The sequence below is a fragment of the Thamnophis sirtalis genome, unplaced genomic scaffold (assembly GCF_051295495.1).
Source record: "Thamnophis sirtalis isolate CommonGarterSnake01/CBP01778 unplaced genomic scaffold, rThaSir2_p1.2 scaffold_9, whole genome shotgun sequence".
Taxonomy (NCBI): domain Eukaryota; kingdom Metazoa; phylum Chordata; class Lepidosauria; order Squamata; family Natricidae; genus Thamnophis; species Thamnophis sirtalis.
This window is the reverse complement of record NW_028261389.1, coordinates 16126081-16148924: the sequence shown is the minus strand read 5'-3', so window position 1 is coordinate 16148924 and position 22844 is coordinate 16126081. Positions and strand designations below refer to the sequence as shown.

Sequence of the window (22844 nt, the reverse complement as noted above, 5' to 3'; positions counted from 1 at the left end):
TAATAAGAAAGCAAGAGTGGGGATTGGAGAAATAGGTGGAATGTGATGGGAAATGACAAAGGACAACAATGAGAAACCAAGAGACAAGCTACCTGCTGAACTTACTTTACTAGATAATGAAAAAGCTCATTCCCCATCTCTCTATGATTCCTGACTTTAATTCAACTCATTTCCCAGGCAGAGTAACTAGAAGGGCTTACTTTGGAAGGAAGGAAGTGAACCAGAGGCTACTCAAGTAGAAGCTGACACTCACAGCTGTGAGTTGAAGTTTATCTAGATTGCTGTTGAGAGAATAAGAACAAATTGCTTAAACTGCTGCTTCTAGAACACTTTACCTACTTCGGTAGACATTTTATTTTGAATGTTGCTTTGAATTTAGCTTAAACTAATTAGGCTCCAAATCTGTTTTGAAACTTGTCCCAAGTTCTCAATGGTTGGAGCAGAATAAACTTAACAGATTCTATACACTTTTGGAAAAACCAGTGTTTGCTTCGTCTTATATGCCAGGCAACTCCCCAAATTTCGGTTTACATGGGTCTCTGCAACAAATATCTTCCAATATATTGGGCCTAAGTTATAATGACCCATGTTCATTTAAGCTGCCATCTTCAAATTTGATAAAAGTTTCCCTATGTGGCTCATTCATTCCAGTACCAAAAAATGTTCAGGGCTTCACTTTAATTAAGACAAATTTGTTGGTGTTAACATAACTTCATTATAAAGTTGAATACAAAGTTTATTTTATTTATTTGTATCCTGCCTTTATTATTTTACAAATAACTCAAGGTGGCGAGCATATCCAACATATCTCCCTCCTCTTTTCCCCACAGCAACAACCCTGTGAGGTAGATTAGCTTGAGAGAAAGCGACTGGCCCAAAGTCCCTTAGTTGACTTTCATGGCTAAGTCAAAACGTGGTTTTATGGTTTCTAGCCTGATTTCTTAATCACTAGACCAAACTGGCTCTCTTTATATAGAGTGGCGTATGTTTTCCTAAAATAGGAAGGCAATAAGTTACAATAACTAAATTATATGAGACTTTTAGACCATAACAACCTGAAGAATAGTGGAAAAATAGCCTCCAAAGAGTTCTCATTCAGTCTCTTGAAAATAAGATGGTACAAAGCCAAGAACAATGTGTGCCTTAATGCAGAATAATGACAGATGCTTTTTAGTCAGTATTATAAGTCATATTGAATAACATCTGTAGATTTAGTATCTTGCTCTTTAGTATATTTAAATCATCTTTACCTTACCAATAGCCAAAGTGATGTAGTGAATTAGGATTAGGAGGCCTCAGGTTCAAGGCTGCTCATAACCACAAATACTCACAAGTGATCTTGGATTAGTAACCAGTTCTCAAACCAGCCTGCCCCATAACTTGTTACAGGGATCAAAGAAAGAAATTCATAACATTAACAGCCAATTGCATTTACCAATAGCATTCAATATAGATTAGCTTGCACTGCATTCCTTGATCCTGCATACCTGTTGGCAGAACCAGAACTCCTTCAAAAAGTCAGCAGGAGCGGGGGCAACCTAAATGCCAAGGGGATGGTGTTTCATAGGGCATATGCAATGGCAGAAAATATATTAGTAATTACAGATGTTTTGGGGTTGGCAGTATATATATAAGGGAGTTATGCTAGGCCTACTTCATTTTTCAAGGAAGAAATATATTAGGAAAATTATATTTCACTTCTACAGTGGATATACTGTATATTTCCAATACAATTGCTTTATGTTTTCCCTCTCTTTCAATTACACTTTTTAATTATGTTCAAAAAGTATTGATGAAAGTTATAGCGTTAATAGATATAGAATTAGTTGGGTTCTTCCTAGCTAATAGCAGATATGAAAGATCCAATGAAAGGTAGTTGTCCTGTTTCCATATCTCTAAATCATGGAATGTTTTTAAAAGCATAACTGAATAAGCTGGAGTGGAGTATTGTTAATTTTTCCATCATGTGTGTCTTTCTAATAAGGAATTGAGACAAGGGTAGAACATGTGTTCTTTTTAGAATGTTTTTATAGCTAATTTAAACTCTGGTGAAATCTAAACAAATAAATTCCTGAAAGGTTTTGCATGTTCTAGTTTAACCGATAACGTAACTCGGTTTTTCTAAATTTGTAGAACAAAACTGTGTGAGTGTCCTTGTTTTATGTTGGCATTTCCAAGCTGGAAAGCCAAAATCCCTTATTCTTTATCTTTGAAAATATAATACATGTTTCTTTCATCTTCAACATGGAAGTATTTTATAGTAGATAAGGCACTGTGGTGGAAACCAGGAGGCTTTGAGTTCTAGTCCCACCTTAGGCATGAAAGCCAGCTGGGTGTCTTTGGACCAGTCATTCTCCATAGGTGGTGAAGATGGCATCCAGGAATAGGTTAATTCCATCTGTTAGCCAATTGGACTGAGTCTGCAATCTTTAAAGTCATGCCTCTTCTGGTAGCTCCTCCCAGCTTTTAGACTCAGGACTCGATGTGTTATTTTCTCCCCACTTCCAATTCATAGAAAAAAGCTGTTTTTATATCTTCAGCAACTTGGCTTGCCTTTCTTTTTAGTCAGGTTAGTAGCAGCCCTGATCCAGCAACAAGGGCATCAGCCCCAGTTCTCTGAGGGCTGCAGAACAGCAGCTTGGCCTATGGCTGACTCAGAGCAGCACCCATGAGCATCGCTTTAGAACGCTGACCCCAGAACCATAGGCAACGTTGAGCAGCGGTCCCATCAAGGCACTGGGGCATTGTTCATGAGTTTTCACTCCGTGGCCCCACCCCAGGCCTCCATCAGTGATAGACACCATTTTGAATCCTCCAACAGTGACTGGCGCCATTTTGAAAGGGTGTGAAAATTCCAGCAGCCATTTTGGATCACCACAAAACTGGTGCCTTTTCATAGTGCCGGTGAGCGTTCTCCCCACATGGACCCTGCCACTACTTTTTCAGGCCAGATTTCCCTGCTGTCCTCCGGGCCTCTAGGAAATTTGCCACGCAGCACATTGAAATGGCTGATGCAAGTTTGGGGAGCTCAGCCTCTGTGGCAGAAGACCCTTGACCCCCCTCGTTCAGGGCATACCACAGGGACCTCAGGATCGAGGCCTACAAAGAAACGCCCAGTCCCTCAGTCAAGCTCTAAGGGACATTCTAGAAAGGCCCCTTAAGACCATAGAATGGGCAGAAAGCAGGGGCCAGATGGCCTTAGACTGGGAATTTGCAAAAGCCCAGATGGAGGCGGCCAGAAGGATATCTGATCAATGATCCAGGGAACAAGTCAGCCCCCATCCATTTGAGGAGCGACTCTTTGCTATCGACAGCCCTCAGCGAGCAGAGTTATCACCTGATAGTGAGGAGGATCTTTCTTTGTCCCAACCTGAGGAAGTTGGAGATTGCTTTGGCAGTCCACCTAGTAGAGGGCATGGATTTGGGCATAACAGCCCCATTCCAGAGGTCAGTCTCGCCCTGTTGGCAACAAGCCTCTACCCTCAGCAGCCCAGACACTGGACCTCTGCCCAGTATGGCAGCCATAATCTCGGAAGCCATCAAGCAGGGGAATGAGGCAGGCCTACAGCCCAGGTCATCTCAGTTATCTAACAGGTTTAGGTCCCAGGCTCATCAGGACTCCAGGGGATTCCAGTGGTTTCTCTCCCACCTGGATCACCTGCCCTCCGTATCTCCCAGTCAGGCTTCCTTCTCGGGGGAGGAAGAGGCTCATAGGGACTCAGATCTGTCTGAGGATGAAGGGCTAACTCCAGACCAACCAGCTTTCGTAGGCCTCTTCTGACCCTCCTTATTCAGGTTTCTTCAAGGTCAGAAAGGTTGCCAACCTAGAAACTGCCCAGTCAAGGCTGGTGGCCCCCTCAGGGTCCGGGCGTCCCCCCCTGTTTTCAGAACCAGCAGTAGAAAAGGAGGTGATTCTCTCTCCCAAATTATTTCTAGATGTGGTACAGAGGCAGTGGGCCTCTCCCTGGTCGGGTCCCTCTCCAAATAGTTAGGACAAACACCTTTATAACATTGGCCCCAAGTTAGCCAAGGCCCTAGTGGTCCCATTTATTGACCCTCCTGTCACACCTCTGCCTGATTCCTCTGTTGTCACTGGCTCTCCAGAGTAGGGCCTCCGCCTGGAGGACAAGAGGTCTGAGGAGACCTTGGTCAAAAGCCAACAGACCGCTCCATGGGCGGTAAGAGTAGCCACAGCATCATCCTTCTTCAACAGAGCTTCTTTGCTCTGGTTGAAGCAATTGCAGGGCAGAATCCCCACAGGGGACACTAGATCCCACCAGGACATTAATAAATTGAAGGCAGCAATAGAGTTTTCCGCAGATGCATCTCTGAACGCTGCACAGTTTGCTTCTAAATCCATTGCCTCTTCGGTGGTGACTAGACGCCTCCTCTGGCTCAGACAATGGCAAGAGGACGCCAGACATAAAAGGAGGCTGGCTTCCTCCCCCTTCTCAAGGGATCGCCTATTCGGGGACCCTTTAGATCCCCTCCTTGTAAAATCTAGAAATAAACACAAGATATTACCCTCCCTGTATCTAAGGGCAGAACCTTGCACCACTCGCATCTATATCAGAAGGACTTCTTCGCTTCGTCGCACAAAGGCTTTGTTCGTATCTTTCCAGCCGACAACGATGGGCAGCAAGGCAATACCGTCTTCCCTGGATCATTGGATCAGGGCCTGCATAGTGAAAGCCTATGAACTGCAGTCCTTCCCAACCCCAAGACATATTACTGCTCACTCCATCAGGAGTCCGGCCATGTCAGGGCACGGGCTGCGCAGGCTTTTCAATAGAAGAGGTCTGTCAGGACGCCACCTGGGCCTCTCCATCTCAGTTTACACGCCATTACAAATTGGACAGCTATGCAGCGGCAGATACCCTAATAAATATTAAGATTAATTTTATGAAACAACAGAATCCAGATCCAGTTTTCTATAATAGTATTTAAGAGGAAAGCATAAATTCCATTTATAAATGCACAGATCACTTTTTGTGGCTTGCTTCATACACTTTGAGCCATAATATGGTCTGCTTCTTTTCAAGTTTTTATGTTGAACAAATCCATCCACTATGCTTTACAAGTCATGGTTTATAGATATCATACTAAGCTCAAATTGTAATGAAGTGCATTTTTGATATTCTAAAATTCTGCCTAGAAACATCAAGATCTTTTAGAAACACATATATTTGCATATGAGTCCTTCCTTTTTCTCAGGAAGTGGAAGAGTCAGGGCCAACACTTTCTTATTCATGATTTACATATACCAGACAAGCAAAAGAAAGCTGAACTGAGTAATTGATCTTAGAAGTAATATTTAAATAGTTGATTGCTCAAATTTTGAAAGGTTTACCATCTACTTTAACTTCATTCTCATGTACTGATGATATAGGTATTGTGTTTCCACTATGTCATTTTTGTACAGATTGTAGGACTGTTTCCCATATTATTTTTTTTTACAGAGAAGCTACTTTGAAGTAGGAAAAATGCATCTGTTTGCATACTAAGAAGTTGCATGTTTATGTCTGCTATATACTGTAATAATTTCCAGTAGAAAAATCATAATGCATAAAATGAGATTTTCTTTTCCGTTATTCTCAAACTCACCTCTTCCAAGTTAGTACCCTATGTGCATATACTGTAGTGTATATTATCCAGTGGCTGACCTAATCAGTAAAATAAGTTACCATCTTAATTATTAACTTAATATTTTCAACTAACTTTGTTTTTGCACATTTCAATTAACCTGTACAATCTTATTTGAGAATAAACCTTAGTGAAATTAAAGGGATTTATTATTAGAACACAACAATAGGATCGTATTCTTAAGTTCATAGATCTTTTTTAAAAAGACATTTCAATTACTATATCCTTAGGTTATAGGCACATGGGGATCTAGTATTTGTCTTATGAAATTTATTTATTTAACTTATATACTGCCCTGTTTGCCTGGAGGTGCCTCTGTACTGTTTTCTGTACTATTTTCAGTGTTTTTCCATAGTTACAATTATTAGCTTATTTTTAATTATGTCTTAAAGGGACAAATACTGCTTATAATTGAGAATTAGGGCATTACTTAATATAAGAATACAGAATGGTATTTAGAGATTCTTCATATCTTTATTTAAAATGAATCCTTTTTTTTATTCATGAGCACTAAATTGTGTACTTTGGATTGTCTGATAAGAGGTTGTAATAAAATTAGAAAAAATTACCAGTTTTTTTTTAAGAGAGAATTTTTTTAAGTTCTATATAAAAAGAATGTCTAAGCACTTTGCTTTTTAGGAGCAATAGAAATAAACGTTTCAACATTTATTCATTTCATACTATTTTATCATGTATTCTTCCTCTTACATAATTTTTGAAATAACCAAACCAACTGCTGTTGGCAGTTTGTGCAGGAAATTGCAGATGAAGGTAATCAATAGTTTACACAAAGAATTGAGAGACTGTTAGTTAAAATAGCTTTTCATGTCTTGTAACATGTAATCTTGATCCTTAAATATTTGAGGCCAGCTATTTCTTTAATATTCATTTGTAGCTGTCTATAATACATTTTTGTTGATTTTCTCTTTTAGGATCGGAAGCTGTCCAAATCAGAAAGACAACGGTTTAAGGAGGAAGCTGAAATGCTGAAAGGGCTTCAGCATCCTAATATTGTTAGATTCTATGATTCCTGGGAATCTACAGTCAAGGGAAAGAAATGTATTGTTCTGGTTACAGAACTTATGACATCTGGCACATTGAAAACGTAAGTATAAGCTAGTGGAGCACAACCTGAATTATCAAAAAGAAAAAGAAAGCATAGTAATTTCCATTTTAGTCACAAACCTCCCTAAACATGACATGGAGTATTTTTCTCCACTGTTTATGTTCCAGTTTGGCTTCAAAATTATGAACATTCTGGGACTATTGCTGTTTTGTAAGCGGGAAATGTTAAAGAGTTTTTTAGAATTTTATTTGGCAAACCACATTATGTCCATAGCAAATGCCCGGAATTCCAGGCAAATGAGTAGCAAGTGAGTCCTCTAGTGGTCAGTAAAGCATTGGCAAATATTCATAGTATTTTAATAGCATATAATGTTAAAATATGCTTATAATCAGAAAATTCTAATAGTTCCGTTTAACTATTTGAAACTAGAATTTCTTAATTGGAGACACATTTTTGAGGTGTATGCCTACTTTGGGGCTCCGAATACAAATAATTCAAGAATATATGTGCCTGAAGACAGTACTTTTTTTAAAAAAATGGTTGAAGGACTGTAAGAAGGTCATATGATACGTGATATTACGTGATGGGCAGGGCTGAATGTTTTGGCTACTTTGGGGGAGGTACAAGGGAGTTAAGTGTTGAACATTGAAAATCATGCTAAATCGTGCATCATTCATTTTACCTCTTAATTTTGATATTTACATTCTTTGAGGTTCACAGATAGGGCCCACATTTAGACTAGGATTGGTTACATCTCTGCTAAATATTGGAAAAGAATTCATGAGAATTTCTAAGAGTACTGAGAACACTCTGAATATTCAAGTTAAGAGTAGTCTTAATGGTTTTTTTTAAATGTTATATTTATATTCTTCCTCCAGGAAATCAGTGTACAGTATAGAGCAGTCATTCTTACTGTAGTATCTTCTATGAAGCTCTTAAATGTTAAAAGTTTTAGAAGGGGTATAGCTGGTATTTCAATCGAATACATTAGAAAATATTCTTAGCTAGTAATTACCATCTATGTTTAAGGATGGCTCAGGGATGGACAATGTGGTGAATCTACAGGTTCTTTTAATGCTACCTGCCTGGCTTTCTATCGTTCCCCTCCCTTTTTTAATTTTAGGTAGATTATTTTAATTAAAAGGCAAAATAAGCAAGTTGCAACATGCCTGAAAAATTATAAAAGGAGCATACTTTAGAAATTATATTACTTTTCAAAGCAAAACTGGTTTTATTTTAATTTTTCATCATAGAAACAGTTAAGAAATCATGAGTACGTACACTGAATATAATTCCTAGTTTGCTTTATTTGAGTATGAATAACTATATCTCACCTTAATAAATACCCAGGGAACAGCCAGATCTTCAGAACCTTGTGAAAGTCTAACAAGGATGGGGTCATCAGGATCTCTGGAGGAATGGTTTTTTTTTATGCCTGACAAAGCCAAGGAATAGGCTTGACTGCAGGGACCAACATGATTACTTTTTGGGGTGATGGGACATAGAGCACACCCTTTCTGCTAGACCTGATGAGTTGGGCAGATACAGTGGGGACTGGTGATCCTGCAAAGAGCCTGGCCCCATGCCATGTGGGGCTTTATAATTGTTTTTAAAGCCACAGATACTTTTACTGCTTTTAGTGTGGAGGAAAAATGCTCTTTAAAATGGCTGAAGTGCTTCTTTGAACCTACAAGACCAGAAAATCATTATGTGTATTTTGTGACTCTGTGTCTTGGAAGATCACAACTAACTATTTAAAAACCTTCATGTACTCAATGTTTTCACCATCTACTACCCATTGGAGATTCCTGAATGTTTAACAAATGCAGTTTTGTTTGATTTTTTTATGTATATATGTAAGTATATATGCAATTATTTTAAGTTTAAGGCTAACAGGTTCCTTAATGACTCTTAAGTGGTTTACAATTAAAAAAGAAAAGCAACTAATACAGAATAAATTTACAACCATTCAACAGGCGACACACTAACAACAACAACAACAAAAGGATAGGAATCTTATTTCAAGGCCTGTGAGAAAACCACATTTTAAATGATTTTCTGAATATCATTAGGATGTGAGTTCTATGAATCTTTGTAGTTATATCATTCAAGAGGACAGGAGCACATTTTCTGGGTCTTGTTTAATTGACAGGAACCAGGGTGCAACTCCACCAGAGAAGAAGAAATAATTGGTATAGTTATTCAGTTAGCCAGGCCCTTTGCAATGAAGAGCTTTATAAGTGTTAACCAGACCTTGAATAGCACACAGAACCTACATCTTCCTGTGTAATTTATTTAGTTCTGCTATCTTAAGCTCATTCAGAATTCCTTGACCATGTTTCTTTTGGTTTTCAATCTCATTTCTGACCTTTCAGGAGTGTGTGTGTGTGTGTGTGTGTGTGTGTGTGTGTGTGTGTGTGTATCTTCCTTTTGGTGAATATAGAGCTGAATCAGGAATTAAATAATGGTTATCCTTTGCTGCTTTTACTGAGCAGCTACTGATCCTTTTTTTTCTTTTATTCTGAACATGTTTGAGGAAACTCTCTTTGTTCTCTTTACCATTATTCACTAATCTTTGGCTTATTGTGAGAGGAAATCTATCATTGTGTGGTTACTTTCCCCTGTTTCTCCTGCTACTTCCAATTCCTTGTTGTGGAGCTAGTGTATCTGTCCTGGAAAATTCTGGATGACCTCTAAATTTTAAAAGGGGGGGGGTTGTTTCTGTCACCTAGAGTTCATTGGGATTTTTGTAGCACCGTTATAGTATTACATACAGTTATAATAATACTACTTATTGAGTAACATCAACTCAAGGATTGCTGATCTTATGATATTATTCTTCATCTTTGAAAGAAAGCACTAAAATAAAATGCTTGTGGCTTAGGGTTGAAATGAGGGGTCCTTGGTGCTCTCTGAGCTTCCTTGTTTTCTTCCAGTCGTTTCATTACCCAAACTAGGTAACATCATCAAAGAAAACACTGTCAGCAAGACAAGTCAAGAATTTGCTGAAAGGCTCATGCTTGGCAGAATAAACCTTCCCCAGATTCCAGTGGGCTTTTTAAAAAATTATTATCAAGCCTCTGAAAGATCAGGAGTTTGATTTTGGACAATTTCATCTTCTCCCTGATTGGGTAATCAGTAACTGACATATATAATAGTGCTGCTTTTATTCCTTCTATACTTTCCTATTATTCCTAGTTGTTCTCGGTAGCATTATTAAATTGAATCCCTTAGATTTTTCCTCCACTGATATATAATTCAGAAAATCTTACATTCTGCAAGATCCAACATAAAAAGTTATATTAAAATGTTGGCAATTTTGCTTCCATACTTGGCTCTTCAAAACAATTGCCAGTTCCGGTTTTGTAAAAGCTTGTGCCCCACAGTTACCCTGCTAGAACTGATGAGTTGACTTTGTTGTATTTCCCCCCGCCTCCAACTAAGCCAGCATCTCTATTGATTTCTTATAAATAGAGTGTGCAAAGACAATATGATAACTATAAGTATTATTTTTGTTCCAAATTTAATTGCTAAAAGTGAAAAAAAAACATATTTAAATGAGATGCTGTGTTATATGATGGCATACTCTATGATTGAAAAACTGTAATGACTTTATTTTTTAAAAAACAAATAGTTTTATTTATATATAATGGCTCAAATAGTATATAGTAATTTAAAATATTTTCTCTCAAAGGTCCAATGGGGGAGAGGTAATCTTTCTAAGCCCAGTTCCTTTGATCTTTAAAAAAAAAGTATGAGTACATCTCATCTTTGGCCAGTGTCCCCTAATGGTCAATTCATTGACCACGAGAGGCTGTTTTTTAATATCCTATTTGTTAAATATTTATAATGTTACTGTGTAAATATGACTTTCAAGATGAAGCTTACTTTTATTTGGGTTGTTCTCTCCTAGATATTTGAAAAGATTTAAAGTGATGAAAATCAAAGTGTTACGAAGCTGGTGCCGGCAGATACTCAAAGGTTTACAATTCTTGCATACACGCACTCCTCCCATAATCCATCGCGATTTGAAGTGTGACAACATCTTTATCACTGGCCCCACAGGATCAGTCAAGATAGGAGATCTGGGCTTGGCAACTTTAAAACGAGCTTCTTTTGCCAAAAGTGTAATAGGTAAGTTCCAGTTCTATTTTAGAAGATCTCATTTGAAACTCTAATAAAATAAAATAAGCTTGCTTCTGAGCTTTTTCCATATGTCAGCCGTAAAGTCTTTGATATAATAGATCTTGTACATTACACATCTTTGGTATTTGGGTATATTGCTGGAAGAGTGCTGATACCATAGATTGTTACAATTAGCAGAACACTCTTGCTAAAACCATAATATATGCACTCTAGTTAAATATCTGTTGCAAATGGGAAACAATGGGAAACACAAAATGGTGATACAAAACATCCTTAAAAAAAGCAATCTTACCATCTAACCTTCAGTTTCTGGGTTTTGCATTTACTTTGGATTTGCCAGATATTTTATTGCCATAGAAATGGTTTTAACGGCTCTGTTCTGCTATTTTCTGTGTGAAGAAAGCAGGCTAACAAGGGAGAAGATTGTCCTTTTTAGTCTGCACTTGTGTGTTTTTAAGAATGCAGTTCTTGTTTTAGATCCCTTAAAACTGATTTTAAGGGTACAGTTTCTATCTGCAGATATCTTGTCCTTGTCACAATGAAACATTTCCTGCTTTCCAGCCAGTCTAAAACATTAAATATTAATGGAAAAAAAAATGTGGAAATGACCAGTTTCCTGAACACAACGTTGCCTTTTCCATGTGTTGTGTTCAACTTTCAATTGGAAAATTACCATATTCTTAGTTTTTGTTAACAGTTGTTTTAGTATGTTGACTTTCAATTAAGACTTAGATACTAATTGAACCATGGGAGGGTGGATAGGGACTTAAAAGGTTGTCTGTAAATTTGCATAAAGCCTGGTTTGCCTGCAGGAAATAATACTTTTCTTATTGTAAATATTTCTGGCTTTAAATATCTCTGATTATGTAGTATAGTTTACTACCATATGAGAAACTGCATTCATTTCATACCTCAGAGATAAAGCATCTGCTGCAAATTGTTTTTTTTTTAATTCAAGATGTTAATCACACACTCTGTGTCTATAACTCAATCTCTTTATATTTCTGAGTATTTTTGCCTATAGGATTTCCCTCACTATTTCCTGTATCTGTAGTAGGCCTATTAAATGTACTGCAGGTGAAATGGTAAGTATGTGAAAAGGGCTCTGGTGAGTGGCCTTTGCAGAAAATTTTAAAAATCCATTTTTAAGAAGGCTTTACTCGTAGACAGGTTTTTCATTGCAAGGCTTTGTTTAAAAGTGTCACTATTAAAAAATAAATAAATGGAGCATTACAGGTCAGAGACTAGCTGTGGACGCTAATCAGTATTAATTCCTTACAGCAGAGAGCAGGCAGGTATGATGAAACAAACATTGCCCCTCCTTTCTCAGTGGGAGGGAAGGTAAGTGTGGCTAACACATATTTGGTTTTCAGCCTAACTAGTCTCTTACTTTTATTTTTCTCCATTTATTTTCAATCTAGGATTCAACAATCAAGTTTATTAATTTCTACTAAAACCTCCTTATTTTATTCCTAATTCAATTTGAATTGCAATGTTGATATAAATGGTAAAATAAATATTTACTATTCTTCACTTCTTGCAAAGACCTTGCAATGGAAGACCTATGGGATTCATTGACGAAAAAGAATGACTGAGGGTATCCTCCCTTTTCTTTTTGCCTCCACTTCTTCTTTTCTCACAGGTCTCCCCGTGCTCCCTTCTGCGGTGAGTAACGGCAGCAGCCTCTGCTCGCTTTGAGACATTTAGAGTCTGAATCGTTCTTTTAATTTAAGGTACCCCAGAGTTCATGGCACCCGAGATGTATGAGGAGAAATACGATGAGTCCGTTGATGTATATGCTTTTGGGATGTGTATGCTTGAGATGGCTACATCTGAATACCCTTATTCTGAATGTCAAAATGCTGCACAGATCTACCGTCGAGTGACCAGTGTAAGTTTTGTATATATTTCTCTAACAATAAGTACATCACCTGTCACAGATAAGCAAGAACCGTAATCTTCTATGAGAGTGGATAGATAACTTTCAAGAGTCTAAGCTGGAACAAAAGAAAAGTTTCCACGTGTATTTGAGGGGGGCTTGCTTTGGTTACACCCCCCCACACACACACTTTGGCTAGTGCAATATGCTGCAGATGGGCTGTTCTTGAATTTGGAACTGTTCTGCTACTTGGAAGTGACAGCTGGTCCTGAATGTAGCAATTTAGAGAGCTATGGGTGAATCAGATCCCTCCCATATAATAACCTCTATCCTGAGAGTTGGCATTGGTTGCCTATTTTCTTCTACCTGCCATTGAAAATGGTGGTTGTCATCTTTAAAATACTTCATGGCTCTGCACTTTGATCTCTTCAGGACCACATTGAGGTTTTCTTCAGCTGCTTTCATGGAGGGAATGTTGTTTTCAGGGTCCTTGAAGACAAATATTTCAGTTCCTGCCCCTCACCCCCCGGAAGATCTGTCCGACTCCAAGCTTACTTGAATTTAGAATGGCCAGTAAAACTTAGTGCTTCCAGCCAGCCTCTTTTGAAGTTTTTAAAATTTGGATCTGTTAAAGTGCCTAATGCAAAATAAGGAATCTGCTAATATTGCATATACGTTTCACTACTAGAATTTCCAAATTAGAAGTATTTAAATAGATCTGTGTAGGGGTACACACAAAATGTGCATTACTTCAAACTTGAAACGTGTCTTAGAAGATCTGCCAAAATATTCAAGTTGGACTGTGCTTTGACAGATCTAAAAGTTGAAACATTTCGGTTCTGGATTTTGGCTGAAACAAAATCTGGAAAGTCTTGACTCTCTTTCCCCTTCTTTGCATGGCATGGGTTCTAACACACCAGCCAATATTGCTTGCGGCTTCCTTTCAGTATCCCTCATGCCAGAGATGATACAGAGATGGGAGGGGGGCATGTAAGAAAAGACAGGCCTGGTAAAACTAAAATGGATAGACTCATTGGATATGCTATGCTTGAAGCCAAGGACCACAATCAGGTCTATATAGCAGGTCTACCCAGCTATCTGGCAGAAGAGTCTCAGGGCTTTAGGTAGGTTTAGGCTTTTTCTAGTTTTAGCAAAAAATGCTGGGAGTAAATCTTAGGTCTCTGGTACACAATGCATGTGCTTTGTCTTTAGGCTACGGTTTTCTGTGAAATGTGTATCAATAGGACACTGTAATAGAACTGCAACTATCACAAAAATATTAATGATACAAAATTGCAGTTTATTGTGTTTCTCTGTGTTATGCAATCCTCTGGCTTTTTCTCTATACATTCAGTTTTTACTGCAGGTAAGTGTGCTGCAGTATCTATTTTGGATGCAATTTAATAATACGGTTAGTGCAAAGAGAGTTGTGGTAAATTATGCATTTATTGCTCCCTGTGATGCCTGTAATCAGTTACCATGCTTTTTCTGAAAGTATTTCCTAATTTTAAATGTGAGGAATAACTTTTTTAGGTTGAAAAGTATAGCATACATCTTCAAGGAGAAGAAAAATAAATTGATTAGAATTTGATAGACGCAATATGTGCAAAGTTATGTTTAAATTTACTTGCTTCTTCAGATGGATGCTTTTATAAAGGGGTATATCTCTTCTGCCTCAGCAGGTGGCAGTGTCTAGCTAACTTAGATTGAGCTGGGAAGTTCAGCAAAGCAGCCCTGGTTAGTACTTCAGTAGGGAATTGATGGCCTAAGAATGCCAAGACTGGGAAGTCAGAATGCCAGAAGAAGGCAGGGGCAAAGCTCTTCTGTTCATAAGTAATCAAGGTCTCTTTGAGGGCTTTTTTTTTAAAATTTATGTATGTTTGCATAATACTTTTAAACAATTTTTTCCTCTGCCTGTTATCATTCTGGCTTTCTGAAGTATACAGAAATTGCCAGCAAATCTTTTTAAGTAATCACTATAAAACTCTGCATATTCAATATCCAGTCTCCAGCCTTCCCTTTTTAAGGAAGATTGCTGAGATGGGCTAATGGACCAACTTTGAAGCACTCTGGATCAGGGGTGTCAAACCGGCGGCTCGCAGGCCAGATGTGTCATGTGCAGGCCATGCCCACCCCAGCTCCGCGAAGGGGGGGAACGTTGCAATACGTCACGTGACAGCAACGTGACACAGTGAGTTTGACACCCGTGCTCTAGATGGTACAGATAACTTGGACCCTTTTTAATCAGGGCCTGGCACAAGGGATTAGAGATGCTTTTGAAGGGGGTCTGCTTTTTCCTAAATAAGGAGTTTCAGTCAGGATGAAGAGATGATTGGCTTGATGGCCTCTGATATGTGGGATGCCACAAGGTTTGGTCCTCTCTCCCTTGGTCTTTAATATGTGTATGAAGCTGGGTGTTAAAAGGGATGATCATCTGATGTTTTGAGATGTGATATCAATACGCTTATAGCATTGAATTTCATATCACTACCCCAGGCTGCAAGGGAGATGCTATTGACATTCTGTCCCTATACCTGCAAGCTATGAAGGTCTGGATGAGAGAGAACAGACTAAGGTGAACCCATGTAAGGCAGTATTGTTCTTATTATTACATTGGGATTTCTATAGATGTTAGTGTGATCTCTGGGCGGGCAGACATTACCCATGAAGGAACAGGTTTGTGATTTGAGAGTCTTCCTGGACTCATAGTTCCTGCTAGAAGCAGGTGGAGTTGATGACAGGAAGGGCTTTGCTGAGTTTCCGCTGCTGCACCAATTATGACCTTACTTGATGCAGGAGAACCTGGTTATAGTAACTGATTTTCACCTGGTTGGACTATTATAGCGTTCTTTAGTTCTTTGCACCAAAGACAAATTCCTTGTGTGTCCAATCACATTTGGCAAATAAAGAACTCTACTCTACTCTATTCTACTCTACTCTACTCTACTCTACTCTACTCTACTCTACTCTATTCATTTGAGCTGCTTGTAAAGATTACTTGGAAAGTGCATCTGTTCAGAATGTAGCAGTCACTATACTTTACAGCAATGGGAGTCCAGAATACTGATTTTTCTGAATCCTGCCGTAGTTGCTGTGTTTCTAGGTACATTTTAAGGTGCTGGGATTTATCATTGTGGCTTAGCGTATTTGCAGAGCTAGTTGCTCCACCAGATCTTGTAGATCACATTTATTTATAGTTAATGCTTTGGAGGTGGGTTGGGCTGAGGACCCAAAGCTAGAAAGTACTGCTTTTCTGTAGCAACACGAGGGCTGTATAGAATGGTTTCCATATGGAAATCAGATTCACTTCTCATAAGCTTCAGGAACTGTTGAAAACAGAACTATTTCAAAGGGCATTCTCAAATCAACAAACATCTAAGGTGATTACTAATCTGCCTAATTTATAAATTATATTTATATTTAAACAACTGTATCTGATCCATCATACATATAACATATATAATAGTTTTAAGAATGTCTCTTGTCCCTTTTTCTGTTGTGATTTATTAAATTGCTTTATCATCATTTGATTAGTCCTAACTCCAGATTTCATATCATTCAGTTTTATCATTATTTCATCTCTATTTTTTTTTACCACTCTCTTAAGTAGCTTGCTCTCTGTACTTCTATACAAGCATATCATTCTGCATTTTCCCATCTTTAACTCCATATGGCTATTATACTATTATCCCTTCTTTTCAACATAAAATCCCTTTTTCCTGTCTTATTTTCCCTTGTTGGTGAATTTTAAAATAGACTAAAACATAGTTGTTCTTCTCTTGGCCATAAGACAGTAATAAAAATATCCATTGCAATAATATTTTTATTAGAACAATAAAATTTAATAATAGTTGCAGATGTTTTGAGTTCATTTGCTCTTTTATGAAGTATTCTGATTAACGCAAGAAAAAGAAATATTTTGAGCTGTATCAATTTTTTCAAAGATCTTAGAGATCTTATTCATTCTTTTCTCCAGGGAAGAATCTTCACACGGTCTCAGACAAATGGGTGTCCGAATTTTGCTTGAAAGCCTCCAATTATGGAACCCCCATAGGAAGAGGAGGCAAGCTATTCCACTGCTTAAAAGTTCCCACTGTCAAAAATCTCCTTATTTTGAGCTTGAATCTTTCTCTATAAAGTTTACCTCCATTGGTTCTTGCTCTGTGCCCTTGGGAGCTATGGAGAGCTATGAGAGCCAGTTTGGTATAATGGCTAACTAAGATGCTGGCCTAGAAATCAGGAGACTGTTGAGTTCTAGCCTTCACTTAGGCATGAAAGCTGAATCTGGACACTGTTACTATATCTCCTTAGCCTTCTCTTCTTTAGATTAAATATATTCAGTTTTTTAATCTTTTAAAATTTAAATTCTTTAGATTAAATACCATTCTTCATAGGATTTAGCCTCAAAGGTTCTCAACATATTTTTAATTCTTCTCTGTATTTTTTCTAGTTTCCTAGCATCCTTATATCTTGGAACTGGAAATAATATTCTAGATGCAATCTGTCTGTACACATAGAACAGAACTGTCGCTTCTCCTGATTTCTATCTTGAACCTCTGTTGATGCAGCCTAAGATTTTGTTAGCTCTTTTGGCAGCTGCCTCACATTGCTAAATATGCTTAACGTAATATAAAGTAATGTTTATCAAAATATCCAGATCATTTTCAGGAGTACTTCTTCTGATCCAGATAACTGTTTTGTTTGGATCAATGTATCCATTTTTTCCTACCTAAGTGCAGCACCCTGCATTTCATTTATTCCAATAACATTTTATTGAATGGGGTCCATTGTTCATATTTAGAGTTTGAGTTGCTATTCTAATGTATAATTCATTCCCCTTCAGCTTTGTGATACCTACAAACTTGATAGGTATTCCTTCTGTCTTCCTTTTTATCTGTATATATCTAAAAATGTTGCTTTGGACAACCTTAATTCTTATTGGATACAGATAAGATATCGTATTGTAAAATAAGGGAAGAACTCTTATAGTTTGTAAAGCTCATCATTTCACTCAAATAAAATTTGTTTTTGGATTGGAAACATTATTTCATACCAGCTTCAGCTGATAGGGGGAAGTTTGAACTCAGAAAATAACTAAACATGGCCCAGAGCTATAAAGTTAAATTTTTAAAATTTGTATAACTAAATATTCTAAGAATTAAAAATTGATATTGGTTCATATGGCTAATTTTAATCATTTTAATATGCTTTCAAAGTTCTGTAATTTGACTTCTATTAACAAAGACTGCAAAAATGTGAAATCCCGAAATAGTTAAAGATCATAGAACAATTGTTTGTGAAAACAATAAATAATGAAATTCCAAACCATTCTATAACTATGCCGAACACCTGAGGCGAAGAACTCAGGTATGTTAGTCTCCTGTATTTCCATACAAATGTGTGTCAGATCTGAGTTTGTTATTAATTTCCTGGAGGTACACTTAAGTATTTAACCACAATGAAGACATACTGTTACAGTTTGTTAAGGACATTCTGTCCTTGAGTCTCTTGGGTTTATTTTCTACCCTGTAATCCATAATATAGAACCAATTGATGGGATTGGTAGGTTTTGTTTTGTTTTGTCCTATGGATTTTCTTCTTTCCAAGTTTTTATTTGTCACTTGTCTGTAAATGCCCTTCAATTGTTATATGTGAAGCACAATGATTATATTTATATAGTTAGGAGTTCAGCTCAACTTGAAAACATCTTTACAATAAAATTCAGCTTTATATATATGACTGAAACAGCATCCAGATAAGATGGGACTGCTGTTTGCACCTATAATAGAGTAACTTGGGAACATGTACCAAATCAAGGCCATAGATAAGTGGAAACTTCAGCATTGAGACAATTGTTAGAATGTCCATCTAGTATAGAAATATTAATTTTATGGACAAACAAATAGCACAAATAGAAATAAATCTTTTCTAGAACATGTAAACTTAAATAAATCTTGGAAGTTAAATAACATTTCACCCTTATTATCTAGAGCAGGGGTGTCAAACCTGCGTCTTCACGGCATTGTCACGTGATGTACCACAACTTTTCCCCTTTGCTAAACCAGGCGTTGGCATGGCCAGCACATGACACATTTGTGCTGTGATTTTGACAGCCCTGATCTAGACCATGTTGCTGAATTTATAAGAGAATAAGGTTAGGGTTGTAGTTTCTTCTCTATAGCAATGGACCTAAATGCTAAAACATCTCAAGAAGAATTGGGAGGAAAACACCTGGAGCAATTAAAAGTATTAGATGGAGACTGTTTGGCAGCATTTTCCATGTCAAATTGATGCAATTGAATTTAATATAGGCTAAAAAAAATTAGTGATATCAGTTCTCAATACATTATTGTATTTTATGGATAAATACAGCTTTTATATGTATAAATAAAATTTAAACATATATAACCAAGAATTCATATATTTGTCTTACATGTTTCTTATAAATATATATAGCTTTTGTGACTTAGTGTGAAAACACAGAATTAATGTTTATAGATTGTTTATATAATTGATATGTATCTAAATTATTATATATTTTTAGATCTAGATTTATAGAAAAGACCAAATTGATTAATTGCAAATGAAGTATTTGAACATTTAATATTTGGATTTATTAAATCCAGCTTGATTTTAATCTTTTTAGGCTAGTTTATTCTTACTCATGAACTAAAACAATCTGGACCAGTGTTTTTGAAACCAGTGATTTTCAAACTTGGCAACCTGGCTAGGGAATTCTGGGAGTTGAAGTCCACACATCTTAAATTTAGTAGACTTATATACCGCTTCATAAGGCTTTCAGCCCTCTCTAAGCGGTTTACAGAGTCAGCATATCGCCCCCACAGTCTGGGTCCTCATTTTACCCACCTCGGAAGGATGGAAGGCTGAGTCAACCCTGAGCCGGTGAGATTTGAACCGCTGAACTGCAGCTAACAGTCAGCTGAAGTGGCCTGCAGTACTGCACTCTAACCACTGCACCACCTCGGCTCTCTATCTTAAATTTGTCAAGCTTGAAAAATATTGATCTAGATTTATGCATGTTTAGTGGCTTTACTTATAATATGTCCTATTTTTCAACAGGGCATCACCTCAATCACTTTTTAAAGGACAACCAGAAAACTCAAATCCCAAAGCCTAGTTGAACAGTTGGTGGAAAAAAAATACAGTAATGCTTAAAGTCATCTGTTTCTAGTTTTTTCTCCTACTGAACTTATATAGAATGAATATACCAGTGATAGCAAACCTTTTTCGCCTTGGGTGCCACCTCCATAATTTAATCTCCCCCCGCACTGTGCCCCCTGCGCATGTGCATGTGACCACCACCCTTCCGCTGCCCCGCACATGCACGCATGACTTTCTTGGAGCCTGGGGTGGGTGAAAACTGCCTCCCCCACCTCCCTGAGGCCCTCCAGAAGTCAGAAACGGCCTGTTTTCTGACTTCCGGTAGGCCCGGTAGGTCCATTTTTCATCTTTCTCAGGCTCCAGAGGCTTTCTAGGAGTCTGGGAAAGGTGAAAAATGGCCCAACATGCAAACCAGAAGTTTAGGAACTGACTTCTGGATTGCCCGTTGAGCCGTTTTTTTCACTCAGGAGGCTTCCCCGAAGCCTCCAGAGGGAGAAAAACGGCTGAAAATGAAGGCCAAAAATCAGCTGGCCAGCGCACACATGCGCACTGGAGCTGACAGGGCAATGCTTCACGTGCCCTCAGAAACTGCAAAAAATCAAATTAGAATCAGATTTAATATCTCTTCCTCTGTCCTCCCTCTCCACAAACATACACATCCATCCAATATAATATCAGACTTACATTTACTCAGGAAGATGCTATTAGCATTACTTGCAGTTCTCTGCTCAAAAGTGATTTTATTAAAGCATGCAGCAACTTTATTGCCATTTTCTGCAATTCTAGTTAGATATGTCATCCTTTTAAAGATCAGTTAACTGCAATCACACTTTCAACACTTGTTCTAACTTGGCTCCAAGTTAAATGAGGACAAGTAAATGAAAAAAAAATTGCATTGTATATGCCCCTGATGGCGAACCGGTGGCACGCGGAGCCATTTTTTTTAAAAAAACAGACATACAGAATATACTTAAACATCTTATTAATTTTTTCTAATGTGATTTTGGTTAGTGCGATGAACATTTGCTCACATTAATGCCAGTAACTATGAGTGAAAATGAAGGGAATATATGTCATGAACTGCCTTCTTAAAAATATCATTTTCTGGAATAATTAGATTCAGCAAAAATATATCATAATGTGGTTTTTGAACCTAATATAGCTAATTAAAGAAAGTACCTTTACCTTCTGTAAGTTAACTTTGCAATTAGAGTATGTTAATATTAAATAAACAGAACAAGAGCAGTAGCAGGCTATGTTTTTATTTTTAAAAAACAATGCATTTAAAGGCTGTATTTATTAGGGCATACTATAGACCCAAAAGGAAGAAATTAAATATGCAAGCCTCCCAGACTTCGTTGCTAATAATAGGAGTTTGTGTTTCACAAGGAGCATTGAGCAAATGAACTGCCTTGCATGTTATTGCCCTGGGCTTGGAGGGAAGCAAGGTCAACTTTGTTTTCCATTGGGATCATGGGTTCTTTTTAAAATTCCTTTAATGCTTTATAACAGCCTGCATCTAGTTCAAACTGGCATCAAAATAGCCTAGCAAAATAGTAATGTAGACTTGTAAAAGCATTTTGTTTGTGCAGCTTGACTCAGGAATTCATAGGCCAATATAATTAATGATGAAGTCTAAAAGAAGATTAAAGTAATTCTCAATAAAATTCATTTCAGACTCTGTATTTAAGTCTCTTGTTTTGACGAAATCCTGAGCACTATCTCAACTGTTACAGGTAGTCCTCAATTTACAACAGTTCCTTTACCATTCAAAGTTACGATGATACAGAAAAAAGTGACTTATGACCATCTTTGTGACACATTTTACAGCATCCCTGTGGTCATGTGATCAAAATGTGAATGCTTGGCAACTGGTTCATATTTATGAGATGGTTGCGATGTCCTGAGTACTGTGAACATTTGCAACCTTCTGACAGGCAAAGTCAATGGGGAAGCCAGATTCATTTAACAACTGTGTTACTAACTTTACAAATTACAGTGATTAGTTTAATAATTGTGGCTAGAAAAATCCTAAAATGGAGCAAAACTCACTTAACAAATGTCTCAATAACATACATTTTGGGCTCAATTGTGGTTGTAAGTCAAGGACTACCTGTATAACTTTCCTGATATTTTACACACGAAGGGACACTCCATATACATTTTATACAGACAGTTGTATATTATACCATTGGTGAACTGCATCTGGTGTATATGTAATAGTATATGTAATGTTGTAGCATACAGTTCTTTAATACATTCTGCATCTCAGATTCTTTGAACAAGATGTCTTAAAAAATAATAGATGAAGGATTCTAACATTACAAATTAATCATTCAGTAATAACATTAAGTGGTAGCAGTCTAGTAAACTACGGAAGTCATCACAAAATGTAATACAATTAGTCTAAATAAAAGCTTTACATTATGGAAAAGCAGCAGCAACACATTTTCTGTACCTTCTGGTTTGACCGAGTAGGTAGCAACTTGGCCTGCTATGCCCCCGAACTGGTTTTCTCATTTTTTTTAGTACTCTGCACACGTAGCACGCATCAAGCGTGTCCCTGAGCGAACTGGCAGTAGCAGCAGCCAGAACCCCCACCCCACCTCACTCCCTGATCAGAACAAACTCTGTTGCTTTTTCTGTGGCTCTCTTCATCCGAACTTTACTCAGAGTAGGCTGGTGGCAGACCAATGTGGAGTTCTTTGCCCAAAATGATTGAGTTCAAAGTGCTGTTAGATATAACTACTCTGTCAAATGTAAGACTACTAGGGCAATTTCAGTTATATTCTCTGAAAGTTAACTAATGTGACAATAATAGTGACAAATACAACAGTAACCATAACAATAATTTGATATAATTATTAATTTCTATTCTGTTCTAGGACGGAATAAAATGTATTGTAAAATCCTGCGAAGATTGCAATGGGAACTGAATAGGAAAGGAATTCTGTGACCTGGGTTTTCCCCCCCCCCCTTGTTGTTACT

At 37.5% G+C, this 22844-nt stretch overlaps 1 protein-coding gene across 15 annotated transcripts in view; it reads left to right on the top strand.

The window, feature by feature from the left end:
* The window catches only part of LOC148044050 (serine/threonine-protein kinase WNK1-like), a 114673-nt gene that overhangs the window by 23856 nt on the left and 67973 nt on the right, over positions 1-22844 (top strand). For all 15 annotated transcript variants that reach the window (XR_015697689.1, XR_015697688.1, XR_015697686.1 and 12 more), the window contains exons 2-4: positions 6576-6748; positions 10623-10843; positions 12589-12746. Coding sequence is in view for 11 of the 15 variants with exons in the window: in XM_087722917.1 (XP_087579043.1) it covers positions 6576-6748; positions 10623-10843; positions 12589-12746 (552 nt within the window). In the remaining 4 variants the exon portion in view is untranslated. The remainder of the gene's footprint in view (positions 1-6575; positions 6749-10622; positions 10844-12588; positions 12747-22844) is intronic.